The 20024-nt window shown below is 44.0% G+C and overlaps 1 protein-coding gene across 2 annotated transcripts in view; it reads right to left on the reverse strand.

Moving 5' to 3' along the window:
* SIX4 (SIX homeobox 4) overlaps nt 1-20024 on the reverse strand; it is a 103443-nt gene that overhangs the window by 16608 nt on the left and 66811 nt on the right. The window contains exon 3 of one of the 2 annotated variants that reach the window (XM_069638921.1): nt 9270-10380. The exons of the other annotated variant lie outside the window; for it this stretch is intronic. Within the exon in view, the coding sequence (XP_069495022.1) occupies nt 9503-10380 (878 nt within the window). The 3' untranslated portion in view covers nt 9270-9502. Of the gene's footprint in view, nt 1-9269; nt 10381-20024 lie in introns of those variants that run through there. 2 annotated transcript variants of the gene reach the window in all.

Raw genomic sequence — 20024 nt, forward strand, 5'->3', positions numbered from 1 at the left:
CAGGGAAGCCCTAAGGCACCCAATGGGGCCCCTTGGTATGGCCCACAGGCCATGCCCTAGGGCATTATTTCAGGGTGTGGCCATTAGCCCTGCGCCAGAATGATGCACACTGGCCTGCAGCCAAGTTTGTTGCTTCAATGACTTGTGGCAAACCGACTACCAAGCAGGTCCATAGCCCACAGACCATTGCAGTGGTCTTAGGACCGCCACAAAAACTGCATTACAAAATATTGGAATATATTATATTCTCCTGGGGCCACTCTAACACTCCTTTGGTTCTGGGTGACACAAAGAGAGCAGCACCACTACTCTTTCCTTTTGCAACTCAGATTCTGACCAACACACACAACGCAAGAGTGCCCAAATGGACTCTGCCTAAAAATAGTTTGCCCTTGTACACAAACTAGATTGGCTATCATTCAAAGAACAAACCTGGTTGCTATTTACTGGTTCTGCTGACCAGGGTACTCCAACGAGGAAGACCATGGTCCCAGACCTAAAGTAGCCAAACTATGCGAGTCCAATGAATGCACCATTCGCCCTTTAAAATATTTGTGTTTTCTTAACAGTCTTATAACTCAGCCCCCACCCCCAAAAGCTACACAAAATGCTTTCCAAAAAAGCAAAATGTTCAGACTGGTCTACATTTTTTGGACCGTTTTTTGAAGTTTCAGTCAGCATGAGATAGAATCGTGTAGGCCACCCAAAAAAGAAAAAAAAACAGCGCTTTTCCTATGGGGAGTCCAACCAAGTCTATCACCGACCTGCAATACATTAATGTAGCTGTCTGTGGGTGGGTGTATGTGTGCATGTACATCGATCAATCACACTCGAAGAATAATTTTGATAGCACAAACCTAGGTCACAAACCTAGGTCGGGAGCAACGGAGCACTGTACAGGTGACAGAGCAAAGCGTTGGTAGAGTGATTTCAACAAGTCGTATGTATCATAATTGGTAATTTATAACGTGCTTAATACCAAAGAGGTTTCTGAGCGTGGACCCGGGGGCACAAACCTAGGTCGGGAGCAACAGAGCACTGTACAGGTGACAGAGCAAAGCGTTGGTAGAGTGATTTCAACAAGTCGTATGTATCATAATTGGTAATTTATAACGTGCTTAATACCAAAGAGGTTTCTAAGTGTGGACCCGGGATTCAAATCTGTGTTGCTCTGCATCGTCTTGCTTCCAAGGCGAGCATGTTGCCACTGAGCTATAGTCGTCAAGAAAATAGTAGTCAGAATTATCAGAGTACAATATAGCGATAGGGGTGTGCACAAGATGGCCAGAATCTAGGTTGCACCAGGGCAATCTAGGATGGAATTAGGGACTAGAGAGTAACAGTACAGTTTCCTAGTTCTCCTTTAAAGTCAGTCTAGTTTCCGGTCTGATAAGTCTTACTGCGAGAAGATGTGCCAATTGATGTTTTTATTCTGGCCGTCAGGTAGGCTGGCACATTTGTGTTGGTTGCTTGTAGGTGAGGCATGCAGTTTTCCGATCCCAATTGAGATGGGGAACCAGTGTAATTCTTGCAAGATGGGGTTGATGTGTCAAATTTCCTAGAGCCAGTGATGAGGCAAGCAGCAGTGTGATGGGCCACTTTTAAGGAGGGGGCAGGTGAACAGCCAATTACATTTCCTTTAGCATCAAGATAAATTCGGCAGGGTTAGTCTTTTTCACCAAAGAAATAAGAGTTGCAAATGGGGCAACTTTGAATATGTGCGGCCAACAAAACTAGGTAGGACTGACAAAAAGAAAATCTCACTTGGGAGTATGGAAATTCCCCCTCAGGACCATTTCAAGAACTTTAGTGCCTTTTATGGACATTCCATCAGTAACACTGGTCTGAGAAGGTCTTAATTCCCAGCACATGAAGACGGAGACCCATGTCGATTCACATAGTGGAAGGATTGGGATCACAGAATCCACAACCAAAATGGTCAAACGTCTGGCGAAATACACTGTGAAAGATGAAACTCCGAGCCTCATTTCACACAAATGATGAAACCAGATGAAAATGAGATATTCAAGAAGGGCACCAATATTCGAAACTCCCAAGTGATGCTAAAGGCCAGAAAAGAGCAAAAATCGCAGAAGTCACATGGCAGAGAAAAATGCACAATACAACTGCCTAAGGCAATACTCCAACTTTGGATGCTGAATCGTCCAGTAGGTGCGGGAGATACCCAACCAGAGACAGGTCCCTTTAGATTTCATCAATAAAATCAGATGCCTACATCGAGCCAAAAGGCAAATTACAGGGCAGTGATGCCTATTCCAAGGATGAGGAAAAAGAGGCGTCAAGAGGAAGGGATGCAGCGAACAGAGGTAAGGGAGGGATGAAAACAAAATCAAGTACACGCAAAAGGTTTGTCTGAGGATAAGACTGGAAGAACCCGCTACCAATGCCGCAATAGTGGAAGCACTTGTCACCGCGATATTTTTCATTTTTCCTCAAGAGTCATCACTCTGGAGAAAACGTCAGTGTTTACGTTGTGACTGTCATACTGGCCAGCAAAACCAGTTGATTATGAGGACACAGATTTTTCCAGGTCGGTCGTATGCTAAAGTTGAAAAATATTTTCCTGGAAGGACATTTGTGCAGAAGACAAAAACACCTAGTCAATGGATTTTACAAAGGTAGATCGTATCACATTGAAGGATACCATGAAACGAGATGCACTGATTTCTGGAATTCGTTCTTGTGATCGGTTTTAAGAAATAGAAACTAATCTAGCAACGGCAAGTCAGTTTAATAAAAAAGAGCCAAATAAATGTATGCCGGCTAATCCTAGGAGGCTATACTGACATTCTACAAAAATGTAGAAAGTGGTCTAAACGTTTGACAAAAAATATGATCTGCATTACATCTTGTCCCGATAAATAAGTTCAGCCGTAGCATTACCCAGTGAAGTGGAGAGCATAGGCTGATGAGCAGTGTTGGTAATCCTTAACATCTAGAATTTACGAGGAGGTGGAATGACAGGTCACTAAAGTAAACTAGGTCAGAATCCCAATCCTCACATCTCGGGAGATTAATATGATACCAATGGAAGGACTAAGAATACAATTCATTATCCAAGAAGAATTATTTCTCTGACACCCTCCTTATGCCACATGGCTTTCATGCCTGCAGATTATCCTTGTACCATCCTTTTGCCTCTTATTAGCAACACATTGAATTTGTCCTAGGATTCTTCCATTATATTCTTCACAATAATGTGTTAATGTAAAAAGTATACATTTCCAACAGCTACGATGGATGGAGATAAGGGCACAGTTTGCTCCCCTGTTTGCAAACATTATGTTGGGATAAGATGAGGAGATACACAGGAGGCAGACCTATATTAGTTTCCGGATAATTAGCCGGCACATATCTATAAATGATATCTTTATGATATAGTTGGCTTATTTTAAAGTTCTCATCTAATATTTAGACATCCTAAACAATGAATAGAACAATCATACAATAATTACATGCACGTCAACTTATGCTCTGTATATCATCTTGTGTCCTTGTGGAAAACAAGAAGTAGTATTTACCATCTGGCCTTTAAAGATTCTAACAGGAGAATACATTTGAGCCATTGAGAAAAGAAACAACACAAACAGTTGCTACACACAAGATCGTCACAGTGTAGTAACTGGATTCAAGTTTTTTTATGTTAACACTGAAATGTTAAACACCAATGTAAAGGAGCTGCTTTCAAGACAGATAGAAAACTGTTGGATATTGAGATTTTCTTTTGTTTTCATTGTGGCCAACATTTTTTTGATACTAATAATACTTACAATATTTTGGTCACTCTTGGTCTTCTGTCAATAGATGCCATTATGGTTCCACTCGCCAACTTTTGGTGGGGTTTGTCTTAAATTATGATCCCATGCACATTTTTCTGCAAGTAATATTTAAATATGCCCATTCAGGAGCAAGATTATCGGTGACCCATTTTGGTGACCGAATATTTTATACAGGCTTCTCTCGTTCTGGATGCAGACTTGTAATGTTCAATTCTTGATAATAAAACACAATAAGTAACTCCTTAAACACAGTTTCCAAGTAACACGAGGTGGGGGGAGGAGTTTAAGAGGGGGGTCTCTTCCCATTGTTCTTCTCTTCAACTCAAAAGATTATAGTGTCAAGTCTGGTGCACTATCCTGCCAGATTTGACTATAGACCTTGGAATCCCAGAAATGTTTTTTGTTTGGTAGTGGGTCCTCGACTCGTCGTCTAGCCGCTCGCAACTCTCTTTTTTACATAAGTCCCACGACCCTCTGGGTTGTCTCTTGGTCACCCCAACATGTTCTGTAGATTCTCTCTTTTATGTGGGTCCCTGACCCCTTTATCTTATCTCAGGCTCTCCCCGACTTGCTCGGCGCCCCAGCCCCTTGACTATAGTCCCTTCCATCTTGTAGGGGTCCTTGACCCATGTGTTTTGATTTTGCCCAACCTCATGTGGGCCCCAGACCCTACTATGCTTTATTTGCAGGCTCTCTCCCCTTGCTTCACTCAATGTCCAACAGATCTGGTGTACTCTCCTGCCAGATACCGGTCCACATAGGATATTTTGTAAAGTTCGTTCCAGCTTCTACAGTTGGTTTGTTACCCCTTTCTGCCTCCCTGGATATTGGTATGTGTAAATGTAATTGGTTATTTATAACGCGCTTAATACCCAGAGGTTCCTAAGCATGGAGCCGGGGATCGAACCTGTGTTGCTCCACGTCGTCATGCTTCCAAGGCGAGCGTGTTGCTCCTGGGCTATCCTCCTGAGACAAATGTGTCTTTCTTATGTGGTGCCCTCAGCATCCCACCAGCTGGCCTGACCCTTTCCCTACCATGGGGAAATGACGCGGTCTCCGAACTGTCCTGGGAGTGAAGTGGGGCTTCCGCATTCAGAGTCCTGCTCTCAATGGCTCTGCAGTGGTACGTGCGTCCTCGCCTGCGCATCTTTCTCTCGCTTAGGCTTTGCCGGTTGGGTTTCCTAACTCCCTGACACATTCCTGCTCCATGCTGCTGCTGGAGACACTCGTCCCTTCTCAACATTGCGTCTTGTTCTCTTCTCCTCGGGTCTTTCACCACGTGACCAGTGTCTGGTACCTCGCTCCTCCAGGGCTGGCTTGACAAGGTGCACATTCCTTCCTTGCTTTTTAATCACCAGAGTGGTCTTTAGTAGACTGTACCACACATGTTTTTTCCACAGTGAACTTTTGCCTCCTTGTCTGAGGATCTTCATGTGAGTGATTTTATGCACTACAACTGGGATAGCCACCCTCATCCTCGTCCCAGTATGATCTGTATGAATGGAATCCTCTAGTCTACAGAGAAACAGAGGTGTGGGGAACCACAGGGAATTGAGTGGGGTGAAAGGAAAGAGGGGACAGAAATGAAGGTGGTGAATACCACATTCTCCTAAGGCTATCGTCACAGGCCCCATGGAGGGCTTCCCTCCCCATGAGATCCACCCGCTGAGTAGCGGCCTCACCTCCCTAGCCTCATGGAAAGGGGCTTCCCCCATGGAAGCAGTGACAATACCCTGAGATTCGTCATAATACACATGCTGCTCTAGAAATTCATCACTGCATTTAAATCTGCAGCTTCATACTAATGCACCAGCGCCTTGCCTTTTTCTGGCTTTAGATTTGCGCTGCACTTTAGATTTCCCCATGATGAATAGCATGTTGAGCGTATCAGCGTGTAGTCCGGACGAGTGTGTAGACCAGATGAGTATCAAATGAGCGTACCGAACAGATGTGTATAGAGAGCGGTTAAGTATACAGAACAGATGAGTGCGTAGGCAGACAGGAGTACATGCACTGGGTAGACTGAAGTGCGTGCGCAAGAAGGACAGGAGTGCACACGTATGGAACACATGAGAGCATGCGTGAGACACACCGGAGAATGAAGGACAGTCTTGAGCACGCAAGGTGAACCAGAGTACATGAATATGTCGAGCAGGCATGAATGTGTAGGACAATCTTGAACGCCTGAAATGAACAAAAATGCATAGAACGGACCCGCCCGCACGGAACTGCGTGACATACATAATATGTTTTGGAATACAGGGTACATTCGAAAGAGCATACATCATAACACACCCCACGCTTACTCTCTCCCTTACACCACCACTCAACTAGAACACAGTGATACTATGACACCATTCGGTATAACTGTTCTCATAACTACATCTCCCGCTTACTCCACAGCACTCTAAGTAAACATTGCTGGTTTCACACCCCCCAGCCAGGCGTTCTCCTCAGGCCTAACGCAGCCACACTCGTCCTGGATAAAGCCGGCCTGAGCGAACACATACTCCTGATCTCTCAACCACCACACCTACCGCTAAGAAACAGCTACCACTTGAATTCCGCCCCAGCTGCACACATACCTGGTGCGCACACACACTTTTTGACTCTCTCTTCTCTCTCTACTGACCGAACTTCGGTTCCCAAGGGCGTTCAACCTACGAGCGCCTTCAGACCATACCAATGGTATATAAGGCGCTATATAAATGCAAAATAACATAACATGTGTCCATTAGAAGAGGGATTACCAACCATTTTTGGACAATGAGCAAAATGTGCATGTAAAAATGAAACTGTGAGCAACATCCAAACCTCAAAATGAACAGATAGATAGGTGTTCGGGTGTTTGCAAAAGGAGTTCAACAAACGCTATAAACGTAATAAGTTTAATTTAAAGAAAAAAAAAGGATATGTTCAGTTCAATAACTAAAATCTAGGACAGGTTTATTTGCAATGGTTTGTAAATTCATTTGCCATTAGGTTGATTTCTGTAGGGTTAGGATTTCTTCCTAAGTAAAGAATTGAAAATTGAATTTCAAATCAGCAATTTTGAATATGTGACCAGCAAAATTAACAGCGTTGGCTGAAAAAGCAGGTTATTGGGGAGTGTTTGGGTCCTCCCGAATAACATATGCAACTTTTGCTGCAAAGCCTGCATTGCTATATACATTTGGTCAGTCATATTAGGCACAATTTAATAGAATTAAAATAAAATCACTTTACGGGTTTCGTCACGCCCAAAGGAATTTACAGGGAACTTTAATGGCAAACCATGCATTTTCAGCCCATGATATTGAATTGAACCAGAATGCCAATATAGGGCAACATATATGCCTTTCATAAAAAAAAAACAAATAGCCACTATTAGGTGCATAATTTAATTTGGCATACCAACTTATCCCTCCACTCAGTTTTTAAAAACTGGTTTGCCCCTCTATCAACCCTGAATTGAAACAGCTTCCACATGAGTTGATTTTCATCTTGGACGGTCCGGGCTGAATTGCCACCTGGAAGCTAGCTATTAATAGCCTACATTTTCATAGAATATTCCCCTCATGGCATATTTCCACTCTTACTTAGATATGCATTGATCACATTGACCGCCATAGATTGTTTTAAGCAACTAGACATTATTGAATGTCCAACTATGAGAGAGAAACATTTGCTGTTCTTGCAAGTGCATTTATTAAATCTTAATCAAGAAGTTGCAAGCCTGCAACTAAACCTTGTTGAATTGCCAAATTTTGGTAAATATCAAAACATGTCATTTCTTTCAGCTACATGGATTCAATTTTTGTAAAAAAAAAAAAAAAAAAAATTGCAAGTCCATCTACTCTTAGGGCAATGCTTTAAGAAATCATTAGCACCCTCAGCGGGAAAGTCAGCCACTCGGCAGGTACGGATCGTGCGCTGAAAATGCTAATCTAAGCAAGCGTTCCAAGCCGCCTGATGGCCGGTTCCCCTGCCCGCTATCTCCCCCTCACCCCACCGACCCAGCTGTAATGTTTCCCCACACCCCCCAATCACCAATTACCCGATGGCGGCGGGTGCTACTGCAGCAGCTTCTGCAGCTTCTGTCCCTGCTTTGTTTGTCCACCATGGAAATGGAAGAGGGGCTCCGTATGGAGCCCCACCTTCCTATTCCATGGTGGCCATGTTTGTAAAGTATTTTCTCTGTGAACAGTATGCCCAGAGGCAAAACGTTCGCAGGAATAAAAAGCTTCCAATAAAAAAAAATATATACATTTGGATCTGTGTAGGTTTGCTAATGTCGATATGCCCTTCGGTGAGGGACCCCTCTCTGCACTCGGGCCCTTGACTTGGGCGGCTGCCGTTCCCTGTAGTGTCGGTACGCAAACGAGGGGTATATCGCCTCAATATTAATCAGACTGCCACCTCTGAAGGAGCAGACTAGGATTCAGTAAGTATCTGGGAGGAGATGCTGCAATTAATGGATCCAGTACATCTGACATTTTTCATGCTTTTGACCGTAATTCCTCAACAAGGGGAATGAACACCTTTTCAAAATGACAGTTATGATGTTTCTTATTACAATTAACTTTAACTTCTGGCAGACTTCCCCATAAATAAGTAATACTAGATCATGTATCTTACGTTACATTGTTTAGTAAGCATTACCCATTCTTGGGCTGTTTTGCAGATGGTCACTCCGTTCCAGAGACCCACTTCTTTGCTAAAGGCCAAACCGCATCTTCTGTCTGAACCCACCAGTGGGGGTTAAGCCAGGACTCAATGGTCTTTTTTTCAACAATCTAAGGTCATGGCACAATTCTGAAAATGTTACTGAACACTATTTTCCAAATTCTAAATGCGGGCAATTTAGCCTTTTGCTGCCTACACAAATCTTTCCTCCAACTTGTCAACTTCCTTGGAACCCTTCGAAAAGGAAACAGAAGAAAATGAAAGTAGGGCGGTTTAAATCCTTTGTAGCAGAAAATGTCCGAAGGATCCCTCTCTTTTACTTTCCCGCAGGATTCTAAATAGCTTGCTAAAATTGTATATCAAAGAGTGTGACAATGTTGCGGTAACTTCGAATAACAAAGAAACGTCAAAAAGCTGTCCAGGTCATACAAGCAACCTTCTGCTGCAGCCACATATATAAACGTTTCAATTGAACGGAAGGGGCCCTGCCAGGGACACCATCGTGGATCAAGGAGGAGGAAAGAATATTTGGACGGAGGGTAAGAAATTGAGCTATGAGGCAGCTGTTGGTGGTGGATAAAGGGTTGGGAGTTCTCCACTCTGCACTTTCTTTCCAGGATCCAGCTAATACACAACAGGGACTAGAAAACTTAATGGAAATGTATTGAGAGCCACATGTGCTACAAATACTAGCATTTGAATTACCAGCAGACCATGTAAACACATCTGATTAATGCTACACCTAGTGAGGCATTCAAATCACATATAATTCATAGTTAAAATTTAGTGAATACAGAAACATGATTTTAGATCAGTTCTAAATTTTATTAAAATGCTAAAAGTTATAACAGATGAAAAGAAATGGAGGCTGTCAGACATGCTACTCTTCAGCTCTCTGCATGAACGCTTCCTCTTGTTGTATTTTGCTCCGTGGAGTAGATTACAGGAGCACCAGTTTGAGTGGGCGTTAACACAGAGGGTAGACTTGGGTCACCTTTGCTCTCCCTTCATATCCCTCAATTGACAAGGTTTCAGACTCAGCTTCCCTCGGCACATGAGGGGGTTGGAGGCAGCGTGCCCACAGACGTCTCAAGCACTTGCAGCACTCTCCCTAAAACGTCACTGACATTGATCATCTCTCTATGGAGGCCGCGTAGGTCAGTTGCCATATTGCTGTGGAGGTCATTTAAACTCTTTAATCTTTCATCTATACAGCTCATCTGACTCGCAAACTGTTCTTGTTGCTGCCTTTGATTTTCTATTCTCTTTTCTTCCAACTCAAGAAGATCAGCAAGACCAATGGGACGAGAAGATCGGTGAATGCGGAAAGAGCGCCTTTTGTTCCTTCTACTTCCCTTTGAATGCCGTTTTGAAGCATAAGAAACTGGAGATACCTTGTTTGGAGCAAAGGAGTCTGGAGACGAAATGGACCATACACTACTATCAGAAAGTAGAGACATATCTTGTAATGGGGCATCTTTCAATGGTACCTGATGGGTTTGTACTTGCTCTGTGTCGAGTACAGTACCGCCAGTAAAATCCAATGTGAAACAAGGACTTCTTGATGTCTTGGTGTCCTGTAATTTGGCCCGAGAATGGTGATCATCCATCTTTACCAAATGTTGAATGGCAGGATTCCTGTTTGTGGTGCACGTTCTAACACATGCAGGACTTGAAGAGGTGTGGGTGTCATTTACAATGGATGGAGAGGATGCATTAGATGTGGCATTGGCCAACTTCATTTTCTTCTTGCTAGGACTTTCCTTGAAACTTATCTTTGAAGAGCATGCAGCAAATTCATTCCGTCGACTAGATTTATCTCGACCTGGGGACACAGCAAAGGCTTTACCGGGTAGGATTTGTTGCTGCTCTATAGGGGAGTTGGTCATTGATGAGGATACTGATCTTTGCAGTCCTATGAAGGAAAAGAAAATGGTTTAGAAATGAATACCACCATATATACTTGACCATTTAAAATCACAGTTACTGTACCCCAAGCACTTACTTAGAGGAGCAGAAGGTAGATCCCCCATAATGGCTCTGGACCCTGTAGACATCTGGGCTACTGCAGAGGGCCGGGGGAAGAAAACTGGACCATCTCGCGGATAGACGAGAAAGGGCGCGGTATGGAGGCTTCACTTACTTGTCCTCACCCAAATACGCGATTTTCCAACGTGCTCTAAAGGGTGAAAATTGGAAAAAAGGGGTGGGAATTTAAACGTCAGTCAAATACCATTGGTAATCTGGATTGAAAATGTTGGTTTGTAAAGTGAAGTATTGTAATGAACATTTAGTGTTCTTTTAAAGGAGGTTAGATGGACTCCTGTTGTCTTACCTTTATTTGTGGTGCCTCTTCCTTTTGTGCACCGATGCTATGAATCATCCATTTTGCCCTCCCCCTGAGGTGAGGACATGCCTCCTGGTTCTTGTTCATACCCTAGTTTATTCTTGTATGGTCACATCATCTTAACATTGCTGGGCTTCCCGGGTAAGATGTGCGGTCAATAGCTCCTGCAGTAGCCCAGAATATTTGTACGAGGATCCAGTTCCTTACGGGAGATTTAGTTTTTCTACCAAACTGCTCCCTTTGAGGACACTAAAAAAAGTAAAAAAAATACAATAACCCCTCACAAGTACATTCATTTCTCAAATATTTGCTCATTTTCCCTCCTCTGACTTTACGTGGAATGACTGAAAAGATGAACAAATCCAATTAGAAGATTGCTTATTGTTGTCATGTTATGGGCTGGTCCCGTTTTCAGATCTTTAGGCAAAGAAACACTTAAAATCCTCTTAACTTACTCCTGGGCACCAGAACAACTTGAGGTTCGACGTCTAGTATGCTGTGAAAGCAGCAATCGTACAGAAATCTCCCCCACGCCCCAGATCAAATGAAAAGACCAAGATGAGAAGAACATCGTGGCCTGCAACACATCAGACTAGAGGCAATGCCTTAAAATGAGCTGCCTCCAACAACATACTTAGGCGCATTTTAGAAACATGATGTGCTTCCCTACCCAGGCTCCAAATTATAAAAATAAAAAGTCCTATCCAGTTTCCAGGATATTTGAGTAAGAATGCATGCATGCCTTTCACATATAAAACATTTTTTTTCATTATTCGGACACACTTAACTTGCATACAAAAAAAGGATTTCATGGGCTCTACTACGCCAGTTTAAGGTGCACTATTACCTCTAAAAGGTCCACTGCAAAAGAAGATGCCAATTACCAATTGTTAAGGGTCAAGAGAACGAACTGGCAAAGTGGCATTTTCCCCATAGTAGCTAAAAATTGAGGTCTACACCAAAATGTGACTTATTAGCTCTGAATGGTATATGACCCAAATCAAAAAGAATCAAAGTTTTTAAAAAATTCACAAAAGCTTGTGACCATTAATTCGATTCAGAACAAAAAGCAGACCACTGAAACAAAAAAACAGTAACCACTTGACTGCATGGAATTAAAGAATTTATTGTGAACTTAAGGTAGGGATTTACCTGTGGGCTGGGAATAAAGGGCGTTTAGTTGGTTCTGAGCTACCCTCAAAATCATTACAATATTGTGCTGCAACATGCCGACTCAAGCCTAGCTTCTGTCGGAGTATATGCTCATTTTGTTTGAATCTTTTAGATGGTAACCTTGAGAGAACAACTACACGCCCCCGTAAATTGCATTTGCATGCAGTCAAATGGGGATCTGCCAACAGGGCCCCTCAAAGTACCAGGACACACACTGTCCTGGTTGTGAACAGACCCCGTACAGAAAACATTTGTAAAACCCCAGAAACAGTGAAGAGTCTGAGGGATGAAGCTTGTGGGCCTGCACATTTTTTAAAATATGGGGATAGCACAAATTAAAGTGAAAGGGTCTATAGAAAAGCACGTCCTGGCCACACCACCTAGGACCATGACCAAGTACATGAGTAAAGGACCTAAAGCCCTGCATATCTTCCCTTCTGCACCAATCAATACGCTCTGTCCCCATCACAGGTAAGGATGTTTAGGGACAACAAACATGCACAGGCCTTGAGAACTCAGGGGAAGGGAGAATTAAGCAGGATAAGTTATTGGACAATAATGAAAACGATCATAGCTTTGTTCCCCTCAATGGATCACTAAGCCACTAAACTATGAAGCCAGGGATTAAAAATGTCTGGGAACTATTTGGCTGCTGCTACTAAATCTCGGGTAGTTTCACTAGCTGGAGCTAATTTGACATCAAGATAACTGCTGCCATACAAATTACATATGTGGCACTACCTGTGTTGGTCATTTGGGATTCATGTAGACATGCATCATATTTTGAATTGAGCTTCGCTTGTTTAAATAACGTGATAGTCAACTTGTCTTATTTTGTTAATATTTACAATACTTCAAAGTCATTCATTGACCAAATGGATGATACTTAACAGATATCCATTTGGCCACTATGTTTTAACTGTGCATAATTTTAAAAACTATATTAGGAAGCTTTCACTTTTTTACAGAAATACATTTGGAGTCTTAGATGGTACTCAACAACAAAGATCAAAAGCTTAGTTCTGTTTGATGGAAAATGCAACATTGCTTTAATAACGTGGTAGCTACAGCTGTTATATATACATATATATCAAAATTGGTTTGTGGCTTGGCGAAGCGTTGTTCCTTGTACAATTCCACACAGTTTTACCAATCTGCACCAAATGTTCTGTAGTTACCAGTTAGGACCCTCCGGACATTACTGGCTACATGACATTTAGACACCCCACCTCTTTCCCTGGATTTCAGCACCTTCACACATAAGACAGTTGCCTGAAATCGGCAAAACATCAATGAGGTCGTACAAGGATCGGTCTCAACATGAAGAACAAACCTCAAAAAACATGTTTAAAGGCCCTAGGATGCACGGTTTCTGAGATATTTACACCACAATACACAGCAACGAACTGCACCATGCCAGCAGGGTGGGGAGAAAGCACAGACTGTCCCAGAATGCAGCAGCACGCAAACTCTCGGCATAACCCCCCCGCCCACACCCAACCCCCCCCCTCCACCATCTCCCCATCCGCAAACGTCTGCTCTGGGGTACATCAGCCAGCCACACGTGCCCATTTCCAGTGCAGTTTACTTCAGAGTGCAAAGCACATCAAGTGGTAAGCGAATCGGAACAGCGACCTAAAGGATCATTGATTTTCAACCATTGAGAGTGTTGTCGTGTCTGTCCACAGAACCCGTTTGGAGAACGGGTACTTTTTCCTCTTATGCATACACAAAATGGGTATTCTCCACTACCAATTGGCTAGCCATAATGGTCTCTTTGCAAGTAAGAAAAGATGAGTAAGTTTAGAAATGGCTAGTAGCTTGCTACTTGAAATTGGGATTGGGACAGATCCTTGAAGTTGCGTCAACTGGAAACAAAACTGATCATTCATTGACTTTGAAACTAAAGCCAAAAGAGAGAGGCCATAATATTGACGAGGAGATCTACACTTTTATGGGACTTGGACTATGAAATCTTCAAGATGGACATTTGCCTGTGCTTATTTTTCTTGGTTTTTACCTTAGAGTTTTCCTCCATTTTATTTTTTATCAATTCTTTTTTGAGGTTGTGATTGTTTTGGGGCATAGGTTATATGGTGGGTGCATTTTGTATCCACCATGATATACTTACAACTTTATGCATTTTCGCCCCTTGAATATGAATGCTATTAATAGCTACAGAATAACGTGTTTTGCCATATTGGCTCATCGGGAGGATTCATGTAAGTTTGTAGGGTATCCATAGGATTACTTTTATTTTAATTTCTTGGGTTGTCAATATTTCTATCACTACTGTTATGTCTTCATTGATGCGATTCTGGCCAATTATCATCGGGCATGAACTTATTTTGAGATTTAAGTGTTTCTCATAATGCTCTACCGTGTGCAGGTGCACCCCTGGTGGAATGTGGATAAAAGGTACTCCATCTGTGAATATTAAAACATGTATGTTGGAATTTATTGTGCGACAAGAAGTGATCAGGACAGAATCACGAGGATAAGATGTTTTGAGAAGTCAAACAAGTTAATCTTTCAAAAAATGTGATAAAGACACAAAGATAAACGAATGCTGATGCAAAGTTGAGAAATCGGGATTCATAACGGAATCCATAATAAAAATACATGAATAACTGTGCCTATAAAAGATAATGAAATATGGTTTCCTTTATAAGATGTGTGAATACAGATCTCTTTGGCTTGAAAGCTACTTGTATCTTAAAGCGGCAGGACTCTTGCTTTTCTTCATCAGATAATGAACGGTACAGATGGATTTCTGAGGCATGAACACGCAGCCACAGATCTGAATATCTGAGTTACAGCGCCTTTCATCCATTTAATCTTTAATTGAGAAAACTGAACTGCACCTACAGTTATGGACAGAATGGGAGAAAGAAAAAAGAAAGGATAAGCAAATCTCACCCATGGAAAGTTATTTAGCCCACATATCCTTATAAGTAGACCTCACAGGGCAAGTAGCGGTGCATCGCTGGCTTTGGCCATGCAAGATTGTTCCGCCAATTATTCTGCATAGTTGCACCACAAAGGATTCAAAAAAGTTAGCTCATTTTAACGAAAACATCACGCACCCCCACAAACTGTTACAGCATTCTAAGTTGAGCTAACAGGTCATGGCATATTAATTATAAGAAGACCCAATGTATTGGAAGTGGCAAGGGGTTGCCCTTGGTGGAGGAAACATTCACCAATTGCATATTTTTAAGGGTGGCTGAAAAAATAGAGAGACACCAAAAATGATTGATGGTAAGGAGTCGATCATAACCACTGGTGTTGGATTGGCAGCTTCCATTTCATCGTTTTTCAGCCATCTGCATCAGGAGAACAGAAATAGGCAAAACGAGTTGATGATGGCATCCACTCGAAGCAGTCCATCCAGGACTACAATGCTGCATCCCCTGCACACAGGAATACAAACATCCCCAGGCACGTATTAGGTTTCCTGAAGTCATCAGTTAGGAGCTACTATATTGTCGTGCAACACTAGCAGGATCCTATGCACCGCTAGTCTTCCGAAGGGTTGGCACCTCTACCCCTCATTGGCGCCTCAAGAGACACGTCCACATATCCGGGATCGCTGTCTTCGCCTACAACCGTGGACGTGGGCCACCATCATCTCATGAGACAACAGACACACGGAGCAACGCGTCCAACTCCACGCATGCGCACTACCCTCATTTCCTGGGCAACCACTGCTGCCGGCATCCAGCCTCACTCCGGCAGTGGTCTATAAGAACTACGCACTCACAATAGTCGCATCTTAACGCAGTAGCGACTTTCGGTTTTTCGCTGCCTTGGCCCTTCATCCCCTTGCTGCTCGTTCTTCTGCCTGTTACCTCCAGAATTGTGCCCTTCCTTCCTTTGGTGGGGGTTCCTCACGATGTTGGTCCCTGTATCTTGCTCCCCCATACCCCTCCTTGATTTCCTGCTCGACTCTTGCTTCTCGATTTACCCGGACACCTGTATAACAAGCTTGGACCGCCTAGACCATCGCTTGAACTGTCCCTATCCAACGTTAATTCTGGGAGGTAGTCCCATGGTGTAGGGAGCAGGCCCCGTCACCTCCGGGTTCCAATCTCCTGTGGGTCAATTGGGTCCAGCTCTTTGCACTGCACCGCCTATTTCACTAGAAGAAAGCACACCCTGGACCCCAACAAAAGAAGTATCCAGCACAGGCATGTGGCACACCTGGACATGTAGTCCTTAAGGCACACCAAGAAAAGGGCTCATATCTGGCCATGGAGCCTCCCACTTCGGAGGTGGAGGGGGTCAGAAACAGAGTAAATTTAGAAAACTTAGCACAGGTAACTATACAATGGGGTTTTATATTTAAAGGACGTATTAGGCTACCAAATACCACTGTATCATGTTGCCTGCCACCCCCAATCCCTGCCCACCCCCCGCACTCCCCAAGAGTTATCCCTCTTGAAGGCACAAACCGCCCTTAAGGCAATCCAAAAAGAGGTTACCTAGGCAGGGACAGTACTTTTAGTGAGGCTGCGATCCTTTATGGGCAATAATACACGGGTGCAGGTATTCTGGGGCCAGCTCCAAAAATTACCTTCCACTTCAATTTGGCAACATTGGGGTTCATAAGTGGTAGGCCGTACAAGGTGGTGAAGCCGGACAGTCGAGTTAATAGATCTAAGCCCATAATTTTCCTTTTACAAGGTCAGAAAGACAGTCTCGGGAGGATAGCTCAGGGGCAACGTGCTCGCCTTGGAAGCAAGACAAGGAGCACCACAGGTTCGATCCCCGGGTCCGCGCTTCGAAACCTCTGGGTATTAAGCGCGTTATAAATAACATAAATCTGGTCATTTAAGGCATAATTGCCATTAGCACCCAGAGAGAATGTCCGGGGGACAAACAGTCTTTTTTTGGAGTGGAAAGCTTGTTTACTCAAATCTGCAAGGCTTTTTTCCACTGCAAAAATATCTATATAATAAAAACTACAGAAAGGCTGTCACAGAAATGCCAGAGGGGAGCCCTTAGAAGAGTGGCATTTCCATATCCAAGGCAGGCTAGGATTAAGGCAGAGGTACCAATGGCAGGCGATTATGGACTAGAAGCAGGAAAAGCTACCAAAATGTGTTTCAATTCATGTTTTTGTTTTAAAGCACAGACCTAGCTCGAGAGTAGCAGAGCGTTTGGGCTGCCATCTTTTAACATTAGAGCAGTACTGCGAGTTGCAGGGACCAGTATGGGCGTCCAATGGAATGAGTACTTGCTCAGGCATTGTTGAAAGCCTTTTTTTGCGAAATTGGATAATTATGGGAGCATAGCCGACACCAGGATCGCGTTACAGAAATCCAGTTCGAGGTCAGTTTGGATAACGCGTGGTGTAGAGACCGGGTGGGTTGCAGGTTAACAAGGGCTGTGAGCAACCCAATTGGCTGCGCCACTAGTGCCAACTGCTAACATATGGGAGAAAGTGCTGCCCATTGTACGAGAAAGCTATTACAAGTCGCAGCGAAGTTGCTTTATAGTCCTGGAACGAGGCGAGTTGCAATGGTCTGTGTATGGGGTTCTTTCGCTCATGGGCGTGTTGCAGAAAGTTGCCGGTTTCATGGTTTAAAATAAATATGCAGACCGAGTCTTGCTCTCCCATGTTAAACACAATGCCACATAGAGTAAAGGTCTACTCCATGCTAGTAGCTTGCTACTTGCAATTGGGATGGGCACAGATCCAGAACGGAGCAGGTTCGCTTGGAAGGCTTATGCAGCATAATTCTCTAACCCCCTCCCCCACAACCTCCACCCCCCCCCCCCAAGCCCCTTTAACAGAGCATCCTATGTATGCATTCCTGATGTAGCTCCGCGTAACATGAGGAGAGTCTTTACCAGTCTGTATTTTATGCATATTCTTTATCAGGCACTGACTGTAACTAGCACCTAGATACCGGAGGGTTTTGGGGGCGCTGTAAATAAATGCCAAATAAATAAAATGAGTAACCGTCAAAAGTCAGAAAATAGGGAGCAAACAAAGTCATGCATTGTGGGAGAGTCAACCTTAATTTAAAATGCCTTAGATGTTGTCTCAAACTGGCATAGTTGATCCACTTTGAAGAAATAGGTTTTACTAACTTTCAAAAAATCACCAAAAGGAGGCTGCTATAGCAACATGCTGCCACCACGTCAGTTGCGTTTACTGGCTACTGTTCTTGCCATCGATTCTGGCTTGCCTGGCTGGCTTACAAGTCTTCTAGTCGCGCCTACTGCCATGTGCTGGCCATTCCACCCTCCCGGCCCTACGTCCTGGCGAAGCTGTGCGGTCATGTTCTAGTTTCGGCAATTTAAACAGCTGGCAACAGGGCAAACTTTCAGCGGCCGGCCGGCCGGCTCCACGGCAGGGTCAATGCGGGCATTTCACATCTTCAGTGCAAACGGCGAGGAGCCCGAGACAAAAGCCACAGTGTGTGGTGTGGTGAGGTGGGTGGGTGGGCGGGCGGACGGACGGTTATTCTTGGATCGAACAATCAGTGTAATGGGGACCAGACGAAGCCAAGGCCTCTCTGCTCGTGCCCTCCGCTCTGTTCCTGTCCAGAGTTTTGCTTTGCTGCCTTAGGTCATTTCGCGCTGGGACTGGAGTTTGGCTTCCATCTCTGCTGCACGAGCTGGTATGTTCACTTCTTCTCGACGCTTAAACGTGTGGGGCTGCATTTAACTTTGCACTTTTATCTGGGTCGAAGAGTACAAAAAAGTCGTTCATCTGCACCCAGGGCTCAAGTTCTAAAAAAAGAAGGGGGGGGGGAAAGTGGTTTTGACACGCATTGGGGAGTGATGTCATGTCAAAGTGAGCATATCCTAAGTGAAATGTGCAAATGTCATCCCACTTGCCCTTCACAGGACAAATGAGCATTCGCCAAGAGAAGAGATGTTCCCATTACATGGCTGCCCAAGTAGAATAGTTACGCACCTTGTAAATGCTAAAATCTTTAAAACATGCCCTGTGTGAATGTCATTGGATACTTTACTGCTCCTTTTTCCTGCATCTTGTGCCTAAATGTCTCCCTTGCAACTCCAGGACCACAGTGAGAATACCAGCCGGGGGACAGCCACTTCAAGCAGGAGTAATGTTTTTTTTTTAAATGTTTTAAAACATTAAACACTGGGGGGGAGGAAGTGCCGTACACCCATGTGGTCCCTCGACTTGTGCCCTCTCTGGACCTCACTGCCCTGATCAATACGCACCCACCCCTCCTCCGTAATATCAACCCCATACATGGGACCAGCCTTTCCTCATTCCACCCATCCCTGTGTGTTACAACTGTACTACAAAAGACTGAAACAGTGAAAGAAAATGCATCTAAACGACCACTATCACCTTCAGTCATTGTCCCCCACAGCATACAGTTTTACATGCCTCTCCTTTATGATCCCCAACAATTCATACCTCTGGAGACATGAAAGACTAAGCCACCTGTGATGAGCCGGATGGTGTCATCACTTCTTTCCAAGAGGTAGCCTCTCCTCATGTGGCCGGGGGACGGCAGCCTCTACCTGATCCTGACGTGAGACAGGGAGCAAGACAAGCGTATGCCAGAGCGGGGAGAGGAGCGGCGAGAGTTGGGGACACCAACGCTTACCAAAGCATGACCGATACAGAGTGGGGCACATACAGAGGTCACCAAAGCCACCTAATAACGGTGAGCCAGAGAAAGCAAAAAGGGGATACCGGGCGCTTCACGGCATGGACCGCATAGACACCCAGAAGGGAGAGCTCTACACCAAGGCAGTGAACAAGGGAGCTGGGACATCGTGAAAACCACAAAGTGGACGAAAGTGAATTTTGGGCAACCAAGTGTTGTACGAGTCTGGGACCCACACCTATTACCACATATGGTGTAAAAAGAATTCTCAACAAAGACTCATACCATTTGAGAGATTGTCCTGGCAGGAGAATACACCACGACAACAGTGAGAGTGAACAGTGCAATTAGACCTGGCAAAATATATCAAGCGTCCTGCAAGTCTGGGACCCGCAACCATAAGTGCAATTGTTGAACCATACTATCTCAAGGAAG

This window comes from Ambystoma mexicanum, chromosome 14, assembly GCF_040938575.1.
Source record: "Ambystoma mexicanum isolate Mex_15411 chromosome 14, UKY_AmexF1_1, whole genome shotgun sequence".
Classification (NCBI taxonomy): domain Eukaryota; kingdom Metazoa; phylum Chordata; class Amphibia; order Caudata; family Ambystomatidae; genus Ambystoma; species Ambystoma mexicanum.